This window comes from Pantherophis guttatus, chromosome 1 (assembly GCF_059756535.1).
Source record: "Pantherophis guttatus breed Tessera chromosome 1, ASM5975653v1, whole genome shotgun sequence".
In the NCBI taxonomy this organism is placed as follows: Eukaryota; Metazoa; Chordata; class Lepidosauria; order Squamata; family Colubridae; genus Pantherophis; species Pantherophis guttatus.
The window spans coordinates 105,941,840-105,964,344 of record NC_142063.1 but is presented as its reverse complement, the minus strand read 5'-3'; the positions used below and the strand labels follow the sequence as shown (position 1 = coordinate 105,964,344).

At 40.5% G+C, this 22,505-nt stretch overlaps 1 protein-coding gene across 12 annotated transcripts in view; it reads left to right on the top strand.

Annotated features, from left to right (window-relative positions):
- BRSK2 (BR serine/threonine kinase 2) overlaps positions 1-22,505 on the top strand; it is a 467,655-nt gene that overhangs the window by 226,859 nt on the left and 218,291 nt on the right. For all 12 annotated transcript variants that reach the window (XM_060687737.2, XM_034416848.3, XM_087880323.1 and 9 more), the window contains exon 2: positions 14,267-14,361. In XM_060687737.2, the coding sequence (XP_060543720.1) occupies positions 14,267-14,361 (95 nt within the window). The remainder of the gene's footprint in view (positions 1-14,266; positions 14,362-22,505) is intronic.

Sequence of the window (22,505 nt, the reverse complement as noted above, 5' to 3'; positions counted from 1 at the left end):
AAGAGATTGGACAGCCATTTTAAGAAAAGATTAGATAGCCATTGGTCTGAAATGCTTTAGAGCAGTGGTTCCCAACCTTTTTTTGGCCCTGCCCCACCTAACCATCTCTAAAATCCTGATGCTCTCCCTGTGACATATAATTCTTACTTTACTCAAAAAGTGAACTCTACTCACGTGGAGGAAGCCTAAAAGGCCATTAACTTGGTTGAAACAAGGTTCAAATTGCCCCCATTAAAAATCAAATTGCCCCCTTATGGGGCGTGGGCCTCCAGGATTCCTTCCAACTATGTTATTCTGTTAATACTTAGGTACTCTGTGTTAATCTTTTGTTGCTTCTCAAATGTCTATGGAGCAGAGGTGAAATCTAAAATTTTTCCTACTGGTTCTGTGGGCATGGCTTGGTGGGGGGAGGTGTCCTGTGACTGAGTGGGCGTGACATGCCCACTCAGTCACAAGACCCCCTCCCACCAAGCCATGCCCACAAAACCCAGTAGGAAAACTTTTTAAATTTCTATTCTGCCGGCGTGTCCTTACCTTTCTCCCGCGTCTCCGCCCATCCACCCCATTCCCAGACTTCGTCCTTGCCGTGGAGCCACTGCCTGCGTGCCCTTTGCCACACGGCCCCGCCCACCTGCCCCATTCCCCGACTCTTAATGCTCACTTTCTCCCGCGGCTGGCTGTCAGGGAAGGCAAGTGGCCGAAAGTTACCGGAGTTGCTCACTCTCCTTCTTGAATGAGCTGCTCTGGTCCACGCGCTGGCTGCACAAGCGCACACCCAACCTGCCGCTGATGAGTGAATTAAATAAACGGTGTGCGCTTGCGCAGCCGGCGCATGGACCAGAGCAGCTCATTCAAGAAGGAGAGTGAGCGACTCCAGTAACTTTTGGCTGCTTGCCTTCCCTGACAATCAGCCGCGGGAGAAAGGTGAGCAGTAGGAGTCGGGGAATGGGGCGAGTAGGCAGAGCTGCATGGCAAAGGGCGAGCAGGCAGCAGCTCCACAGCAAGGCCGGAGTCGGGGAATGGTGCATTCTCCGACTCCGGGAAATGGGGTGGGTGGGCGGGTGGGCGGAGCCTCCAGCTGCCATTGCTACCGGTTCTCTGAACCACCGGCCATCATTGCTACCTACTTGCCTGAGCCAGTCCGAACCGGGAGCATTTCACCCCTGCTATGGAGGCTTCTTGGCTGCACAAAAATATTCCATTTCCCACCATCCAGTCAGAGCTGAAGAAACTTCTTGGATGAGAAGCTAAATGTCTTCAAAGAAAAACAAAAAAGTCCAGTTGCCTCCTGAAAAAAAGCACTTTTGGGACAACTATGACCTGGATGACTGAGAGTCTCCATTGACATTTAGTTATGCACTTTGGGATGAGCAGCCTTCAAATGGAGTATGAACAGATTTCTAGAAAAATGGCAGACTACAGGAACCATTTGTGCTTCAATTTGAGATGCAGACAACACAGACTCAGCCCCAACAGCCAGCTTCTGTTTTTCAGCAGTCAAGGGACATAGGGCAGAAAATATTCTGCGGCCAAGAAGGCTCCGAGCTACTCAAAATTTCCGCTACCAATTCTCCGAACTACTCAAAATTTCTGCTACCGTTTTTTTTTTAAATTTAATTTATATGCCACCCTTCTCCGGAGACTCAGGGCGGCTTACAATGCGTTAAGCAATGGCCTTCATACTTTTGTATATTTATACAAAATCAGCTTATTGCCCCCACAAACTGGGGCCTCATTTTACCTACCTTAGAAAGGATGGAAGGCTGAGTCAACCTTGAGCCTGGTGAGATTCGAACTTACAGTAATTGCGGACAGCTGGTGTTAATCACAATGCTTTTAGTCTGCTGAGCCACCAGGTTCTGGTTCTGGTTCTCCAGAACCTGCTGGATTTCACCCCTGATATATATATATATATATATATATATATATATATATATATATATATATATATATATATATATCATTGTCAGTGGAGAAGATTATATATATTGCCAACCTCTATATGGAATACTTTGAAACCCAAGCTCTAGAAAAATCTGATCACAAACCTAAACTCTGGCTCAGATATGTGGACGACACCTTCATAATCTGGCCACATGGGAAAGAAAAACTGGACAACTTCCTCACACACCTCAACAGCCTACACCCCAAAATACAGTTCACCATGGAAACAGAAGCGAACAACCAACTTCCCTTCCTGGATGTCTTAGTCTACAGAAAATCCAATGGCTCCCTAGGACACACTATCTACCAGAAGAAAACACACACAAACCGCTATCTGCACGCACTCTCACACCACCACCCTGCCCAGATCAACTCTGTAGCCAAGACACTCATTTCCAGAACAAAACGCTTAGCTGACGAACAACACCTAAAAACCGAACTACACACTCTCACTAACGTACTAACATCCAATGGATTCCAAAGAAATAAGATCACCAACCTAATCCAAAAAGAAACCCCCACTAAAATCCAAGACAGAGAGCAAGAAAACGGCAAAGCCCTCCTCCCATACATAAAAGGCACCACAGACAGAATAAGCAAAATCCTCCACAAACATAACATCAAGACAGCATTCTGCACAAACCGAAAAATATCCACCATCCTAAGGAACCCCAAAGACAAAATTGAGTTAGAAAATCAAGGAGTATATGAAATCCCATGCACCGCCTGCCCCACCACATACATCGGACAAACCAACAGACGAATAAGTGCACGCATAGAAGAACACAAGAACTCAGTCAGAAAAGAGGAACCAACTTCTTCCCTGGTCCAACACCTTAAAGCCACAGGACATGATATTGACTTTAAAAAGACCAGAACTATCGCCAAAACTGAACACTTTAACAACAGAATAATCAGAGAAGCCATCGAGATAGAAAAACGCCCACACAGCATGAACAAACGAGACGATACCTCCCGCCTACCAGCCATTTGGAAACCCACCCTTATTGACAAACGAGTCCCTAACACGACGAATGACACCAGACCCACACTCACGAGTGCCACACTTGATGTCACCACCACACATCCACGCAGAAAGCAGACTCAAACCCACACTGAGAATGAGCCACGACCAAGGACCAGAAGCCTTGCATCAATGACGCAGCTGCATCATTAGCCACTTTAAACCCCTCCAATCCATACATGAAGCAGACTGACACCCACCATGAAGAGCTCGCACGGCCACAAACACGAAGCCAAACAACAACAACGCAGCTCACCAGCTCAAATCCCTCTGCAACTCAGACTAAGCTGAGCACAACCAAGCCCCCACCCAAACAGAACACACCCCCAGCCAATCAGAGCACAACCAACCCCCCTCCAATCAGAGCACAGCCAAGCCCCTAACCAATCAGAACACACCTCCACCCAATCAGAACACAGCCAAGTTCCCACCCAATCAGCTCACACCCCCACTAGCAGTTAAAAGGAAGAGACAGCTGCGATCTCACATTGCTCCTGGAAGCACGAAGCCGAGAACACCAGCCTGAAGATGACGAATGAGACTTCGTCGAAACGTCGCCAAGACACTTCCAATTTTACGTGGGAGAAGACCCGAATAACCAAAGACCTACATACAAACGCCCGCGAAAACCTGATATATATATATATATATATATTTCTTCTCCACTGACAATGATTCTGGATTTGGCTGTCATAATACTTTTCTCCACATTTCTGTTAAAATACTTATATAGAGGAGGGCCATATGCTGATTGTGCACAGTTTGAGGTCAAGCACCATTTCAGCCATTGAGATCCTTCTAATCAAAATAAGGCTAATGAAGAATGAATGCAAATGATTGTATCGGCATCCACCAAGTGCAAAGTGCAAAACAGAAATGTGCTACAGGAAATCCCTACTCAAGGAAGAAAGTTACCTTGGTTCTGCCTGATTGAAAAAACCTCAAAGGCAGACGTGGGAGTAGGTAAAGGAGGGGAGGGTGTAAATTAATACAGAGCAAGTGAACAGGACTGAAACATCAATTAAAAGGAAATGAGAGGTGTAATCTCCCTGGTGTGTCCTTTCTCCCATGATTTTTTTCCCGCTTTTCTTTTGCACTGCATCAATCCTTTTCAGTTGATCACTAGACCAAGGCAAGCACAGCAGGGCTTGTTATACAGATGCGACCTAATTACACTTGCATGTTTCTCAAAGATAGCTTACCAAAGAAAGACAGTCAGGGGGTTCTCTCTTGTCTCCTATCACCTCTCTTCTACCTGAGAGGATGGATTAATGAGGCTTGAAAAAAAATACCCTACAGATAGACTTTGATTCCTCCATTCTTTAGTGATTAGGGTGGGTAGACAGGACTTCATCGTGGAACTCACTTCTGATAAGAGCTGTGCAGTTTTTGTCTCGGAGGCTAAAGCTGGTCCAGTGTGAATAAAAATTATAGGTTCCTCCAGGAGTATATATATATATTTTAAAAAACAATTTGCACTAACAATGCAATAACATTGCATTGTGGCAATAACAATGAGGGATATAAGGGACGCGGTGGCTCAGTGGCTAAGACTTTGAGCTTGTCAATTGAAAGGTCGGCAGTTCAGTGGTTCGAATCCTTAATGCCGCGTAATGGGGTGACCTCCCATTACTTGTCACAGCTTCTGCCAACCTAGCAGTTCGAAAGCACGTAAAAAATGCAAGTAGAAAAACAGCGAAGGTAATAGTGTTCCGTGCGCCTTTGGCATTTAGTCATGCCGGCCATATGACCACGGAGACATCTTTGGACAGTGCTGGATCTTCGGCTTTGAAACGGAGATGAGCACCGCCCCCTAGAGTTGGGAATTACTAGCACATATGTGCAAGGGGAACATTTACCTTTACCTTAATAACAATAACTTCACTAAAAATAACAATATCCTGCAGTGCTTAGTTAACATGCATGATCTCCTTTTCTTATAACTTACTCTTGTTTTTTTGTATAGCAGATGTATTTAGCTGTAGCTTCCTAATGCTCTTCAAGGAGCATGGACTACTTCAAGGAATAGTCCAGACATGAGATGAGATGACTGATTGAGCACAGGGACAATCTGTGATTGAGCACAGGGATTCCTGAACTAGGAAAGGTTGCAACTAGTTTTGTGTGCAAAAGCTCTCTTAGCCGCGACTTCTGTTCAAGCAGAAGTTGTGGACCTGGTCTGTCTGAGGTAGTGCCAACCCCATCCAGAACTAAAGATGTTGAAGTCCCCGATCTTGACACTCCATGCATCCAAAGCAGTGGTGGGTTCAAAAATTTTTACCACTGGTTCTGTAGGTGTAGCTTGGTAGATGTGGCATGGCTTGGTGGGCGTGGCATGGTGGGCGTGGCAGGGGAAGGATACTGTAAAATCTCCATTCCCACCCCACTCAAGGGGAAGGTTACTGCAAAATCCCCATTTCCTCCCCATCAGCTGGGACTTGGGAGGCAGAGAATAGATGGGAGTGAGGCCAGTCAGCATTTTTACTACCGGTTCTCCAAACTACTGAAAATTTCTGCTACCGGTTCTCCAGAACTGGTCCGAACCTGCTGAAACCCACCTCTGATCGAAAGCCTCACAGTCTTGCCAGGGTTCAACCGAATCAGATGTATTATTTTGTGCTAACTCAGAATTTTTCAACCCTTTCATAGCTTTTCATAGCCTTCCATGCCAGGGACTTTTATGAAATCCTCTTCCTTTATGTAAGTGCAGAAATGTAGCTCCCGTTTTCCCCTCAAAAGGCTGTCCTTGAAGTTCACCCAGAAACTGCAGTTCACAGAAAATGTAGCAGCTTTTATGTTTATTGAGCAGTTTCAATAGTGCCCTGTTACACTGCTGTAAGAGCAACTGCATGGGTTACTACAGTTTCTACTTTCAGTAAAAGATGCTGTTCACTATCCACAAAGTACTTGTACTCAGATTGGGGTCTGAGTATCTAAGATATTACATTTCCCAGGTAAATTCTGTCTACCCACCTAGAGAACTCAGGAGCATCTAGTGAAGGTCCTCTCCTATCACAAAATATGTTGGGACAGATCTCAAAACCAGCCATTCTCTGTAGGAATATTCCCTATTTTGGAATATGTGCCTTGCTTATTCAAGGCAAAGGTGGCCCTGCTTCTTCTAGCCTTCCAAAGGCTAGTGAAGACTTCGCCCTTTGGAAAGAAATGATCCCTACCAGTGGTGGGTTGCCCCTGGTTTGAACCGGTTCGCAAGAACTGGTAGTAAAACTGGTGGGAAGCCCCGCCCACTGTCCCGGATATCATCATCAGCGAGCTGTACATGTGCAGAAGCATAAACGCAATCCCGTTGCGATCCGGTGGTAAGTAGAACCCACCCCTGATTCCTACCCAAAGCATGTACCAAGAAGACTGGCTACTGATATAGCTGCCACACTGATATTTATTACATTTTCAGAGTCTTTATTTTCTTTAAAGAGGCACTTGAAAATATATACAATCAATGCAATATTATACACTCAGGAACATACATATTTTTTTGTATTGCTTCTATATATATCTGGCACAAAAAATATTGAAACTTGAAATATAGTCTATATATCATCAGAAGAAGAAGTGATCAGAACAAGAGGTTTGAGGGAGAAAGGATAAGAGAAGGAGAGTCTGGAGGTGGAGTCAAGAGAGGAATTAGCCTGGAGTTGTTATGTTTCCACATGCGATCCAAGTCGATTAACTCTTAACTAGCACCAATTTATTGCTGACTGTTAACTGATTTGATTCTTCTTTATAGGCATGAGCAATAAATCAGTTTAACTGGAACTTAATATGTGGTCCTGATTCTTCCTGTCTGACAGTGAGGGCATAATTTTCTCTCCCCCACAGGAGCTTGGTTTTGCCAAAAGCCAGATGTACTGTATATGCTATTGCCACAATAGTTCATTTCCTCCAGGGGTGAAATCCAGCAGGTTCTGACAGGTTCTGAAGAACCGGTAGTGGAAATTTTGAGTAGTTCGGAGAACTGCCACATACCACCTCTGGCTGGCCCCAGAGTAGGGTGGGAATGGAGATTTTGCAATACCCTTCCCCAGGAGTGGGGAAGGGAATGGGGATTTTGCAGTATCCTTCCCCTGGAGTGGGGTGGGAATGGAGATTTTGCAGTATCTTTCCCCTGCCATGCCCACCAAGCCATGCCCACAGAACCAGTAGTAAAAAAAATTGAATTTCACCACTGATTTCCTCCCAATGTCCTGTTGTTGTTGGGTTTTGTTTTGTCCCTGTCTAGATTGCTTTTGGGTAAGCAACTGTGAAGGATTGGTTTGGTTTCAATAACTAGCTATAAGTAATCGTAGAATTACCTCTTTTGTCCTTCCATGACACTGAAGGAAGTCTTTTGGGTTGCTTTTAACCAAGCTGTTAAGTCTAAAATCAGCTTGAATTGTGTCTGTGTTTTCTAGAGTGAAGGGTGGTAAGTGAAGAGAGCTTGCACATGTGTACCTACACCTGCAATGGAAAAGGAATTAACTGAAGGACATTGATTCCTCTGCTTTATCTATCTATTGTTTTCAATTTCGGCAGAGTATGTAAGGATTCCAGTAAGGCACCACAATGCTTGGTTAGATAAGTCTGTAATTAAAGTTGATATTCAGCTTAAGAACAATTATTGCAAACATTCCCATGAACAGCCTGTTATATTAGCATTGATGAGCCAGTGGTTAAAATTGCCTCATTAAAATGTGGAACACTTTCATTAGTCCATTAAAGAAATTTGATCTATCTTTGTGTACAGTTAGAAACAACAACATATATTTTGGGTATCACTTGATAACAGGCTATAATCTCATGCACAATAATTATAGCTAACAGTTCCTTTAAGCAAACAAACATTGTCTTAATTAGAAGACAAAAGTAGTTCATCCTATTGGTTTTAATGTACAATGGAATTCTTGATTTCTATGGCTATAATGATTTTAAATTTATAAAAAGGATAACAGTTAACCCAGAGGATAAATATGGTATATTGCTGAATGTTCAGACAAAACAGTAGTGTTAAAGCATATTATCATTCCTTAATTTTCTTCCCTATATTAAATTCTGTTGTAATGTTGTAATAATGCTTGCTTTAACATCAGATTTAATATTCCTTCTCAAAATTCTTTATGAGAATTAATCAATCCTTGTAGAGTCCCTTGGAGGCAAGTAAGTAAACATTATTATCCATATACAATGAGAGAGTTTAAGTCATTAAGTGCTGAAATTCGGTTCCTTGTTAGCATAAATTTGGAGAATATTTTCTGAAAGTATTCCCTATAGTGACAGGAAGCTTATTTCACCATCTATGACTATGTGGTATTATCTGGCAGCTTTATATATGTGGATTGAGAATGATGTAATAGATCCTGTAGGCAGCCTTTTCCAGTGTGATAACTTAAATCAGTGGTTCTCAACCCGTCTCTGGACTCCGGGGCGCGGGGGGGGGGGGCGAGATGTCATCACAGGGGATCTACGAAGGAGATCTTGAAGAAATGTAATGATTTAAATATTAAGTCTTGGTGGTCCATGGCCACAAAAGGTATTTAAAGGGGGTCCATGGTGAAAAAAAGGTTGAGAATCACTGACTTAGAAATGAATTCCATCTTCCCTACAAATCTTGGATTTGTTCCAACCTTTATGAGCTATAGAAGACTTCTCTCTCCATCTCTTATTTATATATATACAAATACACATACTGTCAAACAACTCATGTAGGACTGTCAGAAAGCTATTCCAGAGGTTTTGGATCACCAGATAGCCAAAGCCACTTATATATATACATTTTTTAAAAATAGTTTCACTTGAGGCTTGGTGTAGGTCCGTAATGGTGAACCTATGGCATGCGTGCCAGAGGTGGCACGCAGCGCCCTTTCTGCTGGCACGTGAGCTGTTGCCCCAGTTCAGCTCTGCTGTGCATGCGCGTGCACCTCCTGCCAGCCAGCTGATCTTCAGGTCACTGCCGTGCATACGTGAGGGGTGGGGCATGTGTGGGGGGGGCCTGTGCATGCATGCACAGGGAGTGGGGCATATGTGCGGGGGCCATGCGCACATTGCATTTTGGGTATTGGGACACGCGCACACACAGTGGGCACTCGGTCCGGAAAAGGTTAGCCATCACTGGTCTAGGTGATCCAAAAAATGTGAGAAGGGGAACATGAGTTTGTATGTGATGTACAATATAGGAATTAATTGATATGACTGTTGGGAATAAAAAGAAAGAAATTGTGATGTATTAGTCTATCTTTCAGCATTTACCTCCAGAATGTGAGACAGCTCACTAGCCTTCATGTTGAAAGATTATGCCTCTTCTTCAATGCATTTACACAGCAAACAAAATAAAAGTTACAACTTTAAGCATGCTTATTTTGCAGGAATGATTTCCATAAATGAATATGTAGGATCTGTTTATTAACTTCCAGAGTGTACTCCCTCCCAATAATGCCCTATATCTTTTTAAGTATCTATGTGTAGGCGTATTTACCATCTATAGAATTTGTCAGGGTGCCATTAACAGGTGCATCTCCTGAATATTTCCTCCTGCTATTTTGTTCTTGAGCCAATCTTTCCTTTTCTTCTATCTTGGGGTTTATTTCTTTTGGTAGAAAACACCCGAGAGCTTTCATCAGGTTTTCATTAAAAATGAAAAGATGATGTTAGCTTCACTTTTGTTGTTCTGTCCTCCCCCACCCACCCCCACACCACCTTTTCTTCCCTGACCTAAAATTATAAGCTCTGCTTCTAGTGAAGCTCAGTGTTTGAGATCAAAGGAAACTTGTCGACTAGGCTAATGTTGGCACAGGGGACGCATAGATATTTTCTGTCCCAGACAACAGATGTTTCTGCAACCTTGCTCTTGGGTATGTGGGAGCTGACAGGAGGAAATGCCATCTAGATCATTAAGTCAGGGAGGTTTTTTGGGAGTAACAAAGAAAAGATATTTAGGTTTTAATCAGAAAAAAAGTAGTGGTGTAGTTGATATGTAAAGAAATTAAGAGTTAATCAATCTAAGTCACTCTTTTTCAACTTTGACAACTTTTAGATATGTGGACAATGCTGCCTGGGGAATTCTGGGAGTTGAAGTCCACACACCATAAAGTTACCGAGATTGGAAACCATTGAACTAAATATTATAACATCGGGAATGTTCCAAACAGAATGATGCTGTTCTTAGTGTTGGTGATTTGTAATTCAATTTATAGAGTTAATGAAATCATAAAACTGACAGGTGATCAATTTATTCTATAGCAAGACATACTAACTGGGAAAGCAGTAACAATTTAGAAATTTTATTCTTATTAAACTAAGTAAGTAAGTAAGTAAGTAAGTAAGTAAGTAAGTTTCTGTCAAAATAAACATTTAAGTGAAATGACCTGATAATTTTGTGAACATTATAATGAACTAAAAATGAAATCCTGAATTGCAAAACGATAACATTCAGCATCGAGTAAATTTGATATTGATATTGTAAATTTGATATAGAAATTGTTTCTAAAAAGAAACTATAACGTGTTGTTGTATTAAGGAGCTAAGAAATACATTTTAAAACCAGGATACATATTGATAGAATTGGGGAACTGTGTGGTATCTCAGAGTTCATATACTGTGTATTCCAAAGTGATGATATCAGACTATTTTAAGACTTCACAGAGTAGCTGCTGCTCTTACAGCAGTGGTTCTCAACCTGTGGGTCGCGACCCCTTTGGGGGTCGAATGACCCTTTCACAGGGGTTACCTAAGACCATAGGAAAACACATATTTTCGATGGTTTTAGGAATAATTTTATGGTTGGGGGTCACCACAACATGAGGAACTGTATTAAAGAGTCACAGCATTAGGAAGGTTGAAAACCATTGTCTTACAGAAATAAATACAATGAAAGTTTGTGGAAAGAAGCAACACAATTGTTATACATTGAGAATTAAGTAATGATTATTGATTTGAACAATAATGGTTAACGGTTTTGACAGACTAGAGTTGCATCACTGAACCAAAAACCCTTCTGAGTCTAAATAGTCACAGACTTCCACTCCTAAGCAATTCTGTTAAGAGATTATCATGTTCTTTTTTTTTAACTGATGCACCCTAACAGGACCCTAAACAGCTGAAATACTAAGTTGCACTCTTAAGGTTATTCCACAACATAGAAATGAAGACAAAGGTCTTCAGGGAGAGAAAGATAAAAGGGCTGAGTTGACATGGACGCTAGAATAAATTATCCAGTTTGGGGCATGGGGTTGTTTATTTTTGTAAGAAATGTATATCCTCTCTCTGTCCCTCCCCTCCAGCTTGAACAACTGCAATTCTGGGTGGTTTGCCTAAGAAGGAAAAGAAGAAGAGGAAGAAGAAATAAACAAAAAGAAATAAATTCAATTAAAGTTAAGACAAATCCTTAGTAGATCATCTATTACCTTCCTCCACACAGGGACTCCCATTATCCTGGCCCCAACAGCCAATGAAATAGGCAGGTTTTTTTTTTATTATTATTTATTTATTTATTTATATGCCGCCCTTCTCCGGAGACTCAGGGCAGCTTACAATGCGTTAAGCAATAGCCTTCATAATTTTGTATATTTTATACAAAGTCATCTTATTGCCCCCACAACCGGGTCCTCATTTTACCTACCTTAGAAAGGATGGAAGGCTGAGTCAACCTTGAGCCTGGTGAGAATTGAACTCGCAGTAATTGCAGGCAGCTGGAAGCTAAATTTTAATGTCTTTCTATGTGCTGGAGGAGAGGGGTGATCCTTCCAGAGAGTGGGTGTCTCCTGGATCCCTTCAGATGGCATTGTCTCAAAGAAGGGACCCGAAGAGTGTCCACCTTGATAGAATGGGAGAGTAGGCAGACATCCTTCAGGAGAGGTGGTGGTGGTTGGTTGTTGTTTTTTTTTTCATTCTCCCACTTGATTTGTTCCTGCTTTGAGATTTATCAAGACCTGGTCCTAAGAGTCAAGTTCTGGATCATGTGCACAGCTACCAGAATTTGAGTTCCAGAATTTCCCACAATTGACAATCGCTGTCTTTGCTAATTCAGCTCTAGCAAAAATTGCCTACCTATAGTGACAGCTTTGCAGGGAGGGTGCAGTTATGAACAGAGTTACAGAGTGTTGTCTTTATGGGCTTTCAAGCAACAGCATTAAAAAAAGAAATAATAACCTAACTCACTTCCAGCATTTCAAAGCGTTCATGAGTGCCCCCTGCAGATGAGCCTTAGTTCTTTTCTGCTCACTGAATTAGTGCAGTTGTTATTCGAACAGCTGAAACTACACTGGAGTATGGAGAGAGAAAAAAATCCCTGGCATTTATTCCTCTTCCTTCATTGGCATTATCTTCAAATTCTGGCTACAATTCTCAAATTGCCTTAGACACCTACCTATACAAAATAATAATCTTAATAATCCAAGGATTTAATACGATTTTTTTGTTAAAAAAAAGAGAGAATAGATATATTTTAAGGAGTTTTTTTTTAAAAGTTTCCCTAGAATAGAATATCCATTTCTATTTGTGAGGAAACAAAAATTTATTTATTTATTTGATAATTTTATTTGCCACCCATTTCACTTTGGGGCTACACTGGGCGATTTACAACAATAAAATGAAAAAAAAATATATGAAAACATAACAATAGCAAAGGAATAAAAATAAACAATAAAAATAAACAACGGAAGTATAATAATATGAAATTTAAAAAGATGGGCAGAGGGGGAGCAGGAAGCACAGGAGAAAGGTATGTTCAGTTAATTAGTCTAGTAGCCACCTCCGGTGAGGTACTTCCCTATTGGATCCCCAGGTCAACCTGCAAAGCCAGGTCTTCCACAGGTCCTTGTGGAAGGATAGGAGGATGGGGGGAAACCTCATCCCAGGGGACAGGATGTTCCAGAGGGCTGGCACTACCACAGAGAAGGTTCTTCTCCTGGATCACATCAGTCGGAGTTCCTTGACCGATGGGATCTTCAGCAGGCTTCCTCTACCAGCATGTATAGGGTGGGCTTGTCCTAACAGGATGAGATAGTTCATCAAGTAATCTAGACCTATGCCATGGAGGACTGTAAAGGTCATAACCAACACCTTGAATTGCACCTAGAAGCAAACTGTTACTTGGTGCAGGTAACAGTGAACATGGGTCATTCAACAGGTCCCAAAGATTTCTCTTGCTGCTGCATCTTGTACCAGTTGAAGCTTCTGGATGCATTTCAAGGGTAGTCATGTAAAGCATATTGCAGTAATCCAGATGAGTAATCCATTTGAATATTTATCCTATGTTTTAGGAGAACACTGATTCAATGGAATATTTCAGGGGAAAAAATGGCAATGTAGACTGGTGTTTTGTATCTCTAAACAACTCCTCTGCATCTAGGTGCCCTGAATTAGCTAGGTTGTTCTTTTGAAAGACATCTGTAGGCTTAAAAAGATAAATACAATATGCTAAGACGGTGGCTTTCTTGCAAATTATGGACGATGGAAATAATTATGCAATTTTGTTGATAATTGGAGCTCTTGAAAACCAAGATAAAGAATGAGCTGATTCTCCCTACATAATTAAGCTTTAGTTGTTTAATAAAATGTCCTGCCAGATTGAATTCCGTATGACTTGCTTTCAAATAATGATGCACAAGTTTACCTTTAATAAGCACTAGACCCATGATGGCGAACCTATGGCACGCGTGCCCAAAGTGCCACACGAAGCCATGTCACTCGGCATCCACGGCTTGCCTGTTTGTCTTCTGGGTTTCTGCGCATGCATGCACAACCTGTCCTTTGTGTGCACAGCAGTGCCAAAAACCAGTGTGCGCATGTGCGCCGGCCAGCTGATCATTGGACATGCATGTGCGCTAGAACTTTGAAGTTCGGCTTTTCCGGAGCGTGGCCGTGACAAGCATGTGCATGCACGAGCAACGTTTCTCCGCAACCTTTTCAGCACTCAGTGCCGAAAAGTTTAGCCATCACTGCACTAGACATTTTGTTAGACATTTCAATATTATTGCCTATTGCTAGATTTTATCATAGATTAAGAAAATGTATGTAGACACAAATACTGTAATTTAGACATTCCAATATTCTGATTGATCTAGTTAGTAAATTAGGGAAAACTGAATTCCATAAACCGTAGGAAAAATTAAATGTGGCACTTACACTTTTGTTTCTGCAGGATGAATTTTAAATGTATCCATTATTGTGTGAGGAAGAAGGGCCAATAAAAGTGTGTGAATGTGTGTGTGTGTATACCCAAGAGATTCGAATAAGATGCAGTTGTCAACAGCCATAGAAGTGAATATGCCTCTAACCAATGTTCTTTCTCTTTCTTTTCCGCAGGACTTGTGAAGTTGGGAGTTCATTGTGTAACATGTCAAAAGGTCGCTATAAAAATTGTCAACAGGGAGAAGCTCAGTGAATCGGTGCTAATGAAGGTAATTTTCCAAAGGGAGATCTGGAAAAAAAGAGAAGCAGTCGGCTCAGTGATTTTTGTTCTTTGCAAAATTAATATCTTTAATTAAATTTAACAAACATTCTTGTCAGTGCTAAAACTGTGCATTGCATAATAATGCCTCTACAGAGAGGAGATAGCAAACTGAAATGTAAAAAGATAGTGTATTTCTCTGGTTTGATTAAGACCAAAAAAATCATCCCACAATAATTGACTGTGAAAATATTAGTTATAAAGTTATCCTTTATTGCAGGAGCAGATTCCTTTCCCTTGCTTTACAGATCTGAAATTAGATGTTTGATTAGACTTTCACTTTGGGAAGACCTGGTTAGATCACTCCCTGTTAACTTTAGATTTCAGCCCTCACCCCTCACAAGGGTGGGGGGGGGGTGGAGACTTCGTTGTCAAACCTGCCCTAGGTGCCTCATAGACCCTGTTGAATTTCAAACAGAGAGTTGTCCCATGCTATTGTATGGTTCAACTAAGACCTTAGATCCATGATGGCAAACCTATGGCACACGTGCCACAGGTGGCACATGAAGCCATATCAGTGGGCACGTGAACATTGCCCTAGCTCATCTCCGGTGCGCATGCACATGCCAGCCAGCTGATTTTTGGGTCTTCTGGGCCCACCGGAAGTCAGGAAACAGGCTGTTTCTGGCCTCCAGAGGGCCTCTAGGGGGCTAGGGAAGGCTGTTTTCACCCTCCCCAGATTCCTAGAAAGGCTCTGGATCCTGGGGGGGGCGAAAAATGGGCCTACTGGGCCCACCGTGTCATCGCGTACCAAAAGCGGGGGAGCGCAGGGGGATTGCACGCAGGGGAGCGGGCACATTGAATTATGGGTGTGGGAACACACGCACGCGCCCCCCCTACTCCCCCCGCTTTTGGCACGCGATGCCAAAAAGGTTAGCCATCACTGCATTAGACTCCTCTTGGAATGAGAAGGTAACTATGGCTTTGGATCAAATTGCATCTGTGTAGAGGCCTCTTGGTTTTCAGAGGAGTTCTGGGAAATGAAATGGTATATGAGATCCAAGAGCACTATTAGAGGAAAACAAAGAGAATCCAACCAAGTATACAGGTAAACATCCTTAAGGATTACATTGTGGTGATAAGAGCAGTAAAATGTATTATTTTTCAGTTCTTGTTTTATTATAAATTTTAAAAAGGCAGGCCTGTTTAGGGTGACCCAGTCTTTTCTACGTAAAGAGGAATCAAGTCAGGTTTTAAAGGTCCCCTGGGAGAATTGTCCTAAACATTTGTTGGATTAAGTCACTTGCATTTGCTTTGAACTGGATCTCTTCTGTGCAGTTCCCATAGAATTAAGTTATGCTTAGTTAACAAGGAAAGATTAATCCTGTTAGTCCTAATGAAATGTACAGGAACCTTGGCTTTTAAGCTCTGATCTTGTGTTTTAGATCCATGTCCCTCCTGGTTGCTCAAGGCTTCCCAGGAGATGACAGGTGATTGGATCCTTGCATGGTGAATGCTTTTGGAAAAAGAGGACAGTTCTGCCAACTTCAAATAAAGCAGTGAACTGCTCTTAGGAAGCCAATAAAACTGGACAACTTTCATCCAGTTTTCAACCTTCCCTACCCAGAGAAGGTTGTTGAAAAGGTGGTAATCTTACAGTGCCAGAGAAAGCTGGAGGGCGTGGGTTATTTGGATCTCATTTCAGTCATATTTTCATATTTCAAACTTGATTAGTCAAAGGCATAAATCACACTTATTAATGACCTTCGGCAGGCTTGGTATGTGGGTAGTATGTCCATCCTGACCCTTCTGGAACATGGTATACTGGTTTAGGGAGATTGGGAGTGAGAGGCACAGTTTTTTGGTGGGTCTCCTATTTACAGTACGTAAAACTTTTGCATAAGGTTCTCCATTGATATGGGATTAAGTATCATTACTTTGCTGATGATACTAGTTGTAGATCTCTGCTCCATGCAGCTCAATATTTCCCCCCATTGTCTGGAGTCTGTGGAATCTGGATGGGGAAAAACAGACTTTGCTTTGACCCTGTTAAGAACACATAGCTGTGGCTTAAGAGCCTCTTGGATCTGGAGATTTTCTATCCTTGACTCTGGATAAGGTGGTACACTCACCCACAACTGAAAAGCAATTAACGTCCTCTTGGACTCACAGTATGGGTTTAAGGAGCAAATGTTTGTCGTGGCCAGAATGTCATTTGTAAACATTGATTAGATGCCTGCTATTGGTCATGATCACTCACATCTTAGTCACAACTCAGTTGGACTATTGCAGGTGATTAAATAAGATGATCCTTGAAGAGGATTAGAAAGTTGCAGCTAGTTCAGAATGCAGCTTCAGTAGACTTCCAGGTACAATTCAAGATGTCAGCTATCACCTGTAAAGCCTACATGGCACATGTTATTTGAAGGCATCTCTATCTATTTGATTCTGCTTGTCCCATTAGATCAGTGGTGGGTTTCAAATTCTTTTACTACGGGTTCTATGAGTGTGGCTTGGTGGAAGTGGCATGGGTTGGTGGGAGTGGCTTGGTGGGTGTGGCAGGGGAAGGATACTGTAAAATCTCCATTCCCACCCCACTCCAGGGGAAGGATACTGTAAAATCTCCATTCCCACCCCACTCCAGGGGAAGGTTACTGCAAAAGAGCCTTGGTAGTACAAGGGTTTAAGGCACCCTGTTATTAAGCTGCTTAAGACCAGCTGCCTGCAATTACTGCAGGGTTCGAATCTCGCCAAGGCTCAAGGTTGACTCAGCCTTCCATCCTTTCTAAGGTAGGTGAAATGAGGACCCAGTTTGTGGGGGCAATAAGCTGACTTTGTATAAATATACAAAAGGATGAAGGCTATTGCTGAGCACATTGTAAGCCGCCCTGAGTCTTCGGAGAAGGGCGGCATATAAATCAAATTAAAAAAAAAAAAATCCCCATTTCCTCCCGATCAGCTGGGACTTGGGAGGCAGAGAATAGATGGGGGTGGGGCCAGTCAGAATTTTTACTACCAGTTCTCCGATCTACTCAAAATTTCCACTACCAGTTCTCTAGAACTGGTCAGAACCTGCTGAAACCCACCTCTGCATCAGATCAAGTTAGGCATGCTCTAAATCCTTTCTCTGAAACATTGACCTCTGTCATGAACCAGGAGACATGCCTTCTTTGTCACAATACCTGCACTATGGAACAGCATCCCCCTGGCATGAACCTAATCTGTTAGCCTGACCTTCAAAAACCTCAGGCATTAAGCCAGATATCTATTAAACCCACTGTGTAAGGTTGGTGTTATTGCTTTTCAGACAGACTACTAGAAGCCTCAGTTGCACATTATTGTTTATGTGTATTTAATTATTTTGTTTTTCACAACTGAATCCAAAGCATTACCCAGCTTAAAATGTAGGATATCTGAGTGGGCTTTAGTGTCACACTAGTGCAGGGGTGTCAAACCCCTTTCATATCGTGACGTATCGTGATGTTTTATGCCTTTGCGGAGCTGGGATGGGTGTGGCCTGCGCAGACCATATCTGACCCGCAGGCTGCCAGTTTGACAGGCCTGAAATAGATGCATTCTATTAGCATCACAAGACATTTCTCTCATCCTCTTGTACTTTCGTCTTGGGGATAGAACTTAAAACCTCACTATGTTTGTTTGTTTGTAGTAAAACCAAGTTAAAATGACGTGGATGGTAGATTTAACTTTAAGAATTTTGGTCTTACTTGCCAGTGTAAATTTTATTTTTCATAGCTTAAAAAAGTGATGTTTTTAGCTCATGTCAATAAAATGGCAAAATATTATATCCCGTTTATAGGTAATCAATATACGCAAGCAGCTAGATGTCTTTAAAAATATGTGATTAATACAGAGAACACTAACTTCTTTCTTCAGTAATAGTTTGCTACAGTATGCATTCTAGCAACACAGTGCTAAATGCAAGTGCAGAAGTGTGAGAGATGATTAAAAGAAGCATTTTGTTGTTGACATGTTGACTGCTTCATAACTTCCATACAAGGGTAGATATAAGAGCATTTGTTCATCAGTAAAATCATGCTCTACATGGGGAGGCAACTATGTGCATGAGAAAACAACTAATGGGAGAACATTTGTATCTTTTTAATGTGAAGGAATGTGTCTTTTTAAAAGTGTGTTTGCCATTTGTCGTTTCTATAAATACTACACTGTCTGTTTAAAAATCTGTCATAGATTGGAACAAATTTTGATGTTAATTCAATAGATTAACACATTAAGCATTGCATATTTTTTGTTGGGGCTACTCTCTATTGTTAAGCTTGGGGTAGAAAGATATTTTGGTTTTTTTTTTTTTAACGAAGAGAAGTATTCAAAATTGACTTTTCCATACTTGCAGGTTAATATGGTCCAGGGCATTCCAAGCTTACTTTACTTAATAGAACAGACAAGGTCTAAGCATACCTTCAATAAAAGATGGCTTCAATATACCAGCTCATCTAGAATTGGAGAAAATAATTATTATTCAATTTTTTTGTGATTTAAATCTTTCTGCCCTGTATTGATCCAAAAGTATGTAGTTTCTTCTTATGAAGCTGTAATTTGCATGAACAGGAAATCTGTCTACTGGGGCCACCAAATAGCAGCTTCAAATTATTGATTGTCATTTAAAGGCTACAACAGGTAGACTTAAATACATTTAAGACACAGTAAGATCTCATCAGATTGGGCATGCCCAAAAGAAAGTTGACAGCAGTGACAAAAAAAATAGCTAGGAAAGACATAGTGAGTTCTCTTTCTAGGTCTTAAAGATAGTTTGGCTGCCTGCTATTTCTAGTTTTATTACAAATGATTGCATGTTGTTGGTGTAAGGGAAATCCTCCAAGTGAAGTGTGATCCATTCTATTTTAGTCTTCTGTTCCACCATTCTCTTTCTCTCTTTTTGCAATTGTTTTTTAAATATTTTGGAAGCTGGCCTTTTTCTCTAGAATTGCTTTTCATTTGAGCTATGCAGAATAGGGAGTCATTTGGTAAAGCGTTTTTAAATCACAACACAGTAGTATCAATGTTTCTGGAGAGAATAATTCAGAATTGAAGCAGCTGGACTAAATTAACAGAGCTGCTGCTGTATAAATAATATACAGGAAGATATGTTGGAAAATGGAACTGCAATAAATGTGTCTACAGAAATTTATCCAAGGAACTGGATTATGGGCAGATTAATAAGGGTAGACATATGGATTCATTACTGAGTGTCCACTTGAACTTTCTACATTCAGGCGCATTTTACATTTTCTTCAGATAATTCTTAAACTTGTATCCAAAGAGCTCACAACCTGTATTAACAGAATGAAGCTGGTGACCAATCTGTGGTCAAACAAGTGCTAGAAATAAATGTTACTAGTGATCTCATGATCATTGGAATAGTTTCTCTGATATTAAGGTTTGTGAAAACAGTCCACTCAATTATGTGCAGAAATACCATGCAAAAGAGAATGGCATTTTTTTCAATTTATATTTTTTTTTTTTTTATTGAAAAGGTTTTCAAATACAAATTTTTCCCCCTTTTTCCCCCCCCTCCCCACCCTCCCTAACCCCCCCTCCCCACCCTTCCCCCCCTGTGACTTCTTCGTAACAAAAAAAAACCCTAATTCATAACAGATTACTTACTCCCTCCTCAAAATACTGACCTTTACTTACTAAAAGTATTATAAATCCCCCTTTATCCATACATTTCAGAAAAGAAGAAGAGAAAAAAAACAAAAAAAAACAAACACATTATACTATAACTATTATAAAATAACTTCTAATTTAGCATAATAGTGTTTTATATCTATACATTATTGCAACAATTCAAAACCACCTTCCACTTTAAAACTATACGATAAGTCCTACTTTAATAACATTTCAAAGCGGGCTCCCCATAAAATCTAATTTAACATTTATTCCACTCTATCCATTTCCTCCACTCCCCTAAATGTATCACTTAAAAATCCCTTTTCTTAAACTAATCAGTCTGTAGCTAGCTTATTCACCCACTGTCTTACAAATTTACCATACACAACAATTCTTGATATCTTTAATTCACTGCCCACACTACTTAAAAATATATATATATATATATTCCATTATATCTAAATAAAAAAAGAAAAGACAATAACTTTAAATTTATAGTCCATATAATATCTTCTTGAAGTCTTTCCACTGGATTGTTAAAACCAACATCCATAATAGGGTAACATAGCTTGCTGATGCAACAGTTTATTCAAGATCTCCAATCATATCTGCCCCCATCAGTAGTAAACATCTTCTTATATATATAAAAGTAAAAACAACCACCCGAGTGACATTATAATTATATTCCATATAATAATAATTGTGGGTTTCATCAGGATTATTAATTTCCATCATCGTATTGGGTAACAACCCGATCTTCTGCATGTCCCAATGTGATTCTCTTGCCTTATAATTCAAGATAATTATAATATATTTATCAACACAAAAAGAAGTTTCAAAGTAGATAATTCAAAACCATCAATTTGAGGCTCTTTCCATGTCCCAAAATTACGGCAATGCAGAGATCTGCCACTATCCTCAGGATGATATTGACCAATATGTCGCCTCCTCTATGTTTTCACATAATCATTCATATTTTAAAATCACTGGCTTCACTGTTGCTTGGGTTAGAAATTTCTATTTTTGTACAACCTATTTCTTTTTTTGTTTTCTTTTTGTGGGTTTGACTTCCATCCTAATTTTTTGTGTCTCGCGTTTCTTTTTTATCCCTTGTATATCCTCTAATTGGTTTCCATGCTTGTCCTTGCCTTGATAAGTCATCACATTAAAATCAGATGGCACTTCTCTCAAATTTGTAGATAATCCAGCTGGGGTATCCGATAAATCCAAAGGCAATTTATCTGGTACAGTCTCTGTCTTTAGTTCCAGCTCCTTCTGCTTATCCTGTATTATATCTGAAGACGTTAAATTCATTTTCAACCTATTTTGATAAAATTCTTCCGCTCTTTCAACAGTATTTAACTGGTATCTTTCTCCTTGATATCTCAATATAATACCAACTGGGACGTCCCACCGGAATTGAATATTTCTCCTTTTTAACTCAGACACCAGAAAGCCAAATTTCTTCCTTTCCATTAATATCTTAGGTGGGAGTTCCTTGTAAATCCAAATCTTTCTTCCATACAATTGCAAATTAGAATTGAAGGAATTTTGCACAATTTTATTCCTAATTTCTTTATCTGAAAAATAGATTACCACATCTCTAGGCAATTGCCTTTGCTTGGCAGTCCAGGAGTTTATTCGATAAGCTCTGTCAATCCTACAAAACACTTCCTCAGGTTGAATCTTTAAAATCCCAGCTAGAAATTCAGAAGATATTTTCCTTAAGTCATCTCTGTTATTTTCCTGCAAACCTCTAAGTCTTATTGCATATTCTGTGAAATTATGTTGTATCTTTAGAACCTCTTTTTCAATCCTCTGTTGCAGATTTTCTACATTACCAGACTTTTGGTCAGCATCCATTTTAAATTTTTCTTCTAAACTATAATCCTGAATATTTAACAAATCATTTTCAATTTTTTGAATTCTATTGTCCAATTTATCTTGAATTTCATCCATTTTTGACTCTAGTAAATTAGTATTTGTATCCAACCGAATCATGAATTCTGACGCTTTTAAAATTTTTTGCTGCAAAAAGTCAAACTTGGATTTCACCAATTCCTTAGTTTCCTGCTTAAATTTTTCAAGTTGCTGCTTCACAATCTCATCCCTTCTTTCAATCTCCTCTAAGAGAAATTCTATTATATTAAAATCAGGTTTCTGGGACTGAAGAGTTAAAACTTGTTCCTTTAAATTCTTAGTGGGGGAATCCCCCCCACCTATTTGCTTGTCTGACTTCACAAGCCTCAGTGCCATGTTTCCGCCTAAGCAGGCTTTGTTAGAAGAAAAAAAAAAAAAAACAAGACAAAAGACTTCCAGCCAGCAACAATCCTCCAGGGAAAAAAGAGAAAAACAAAAACAGGAGCGGAGTTTTGTCTACAAATGTAGCCAGTGGTATTTATTCCGCTACATTGTAATAATAAAAAACGGAAGAACTTTCCCTCTCAAACTCTTCTCCAGCCGCGGCAGACGCCATTTTAAAAAGAAACTTTTTTCCTCTTTCTC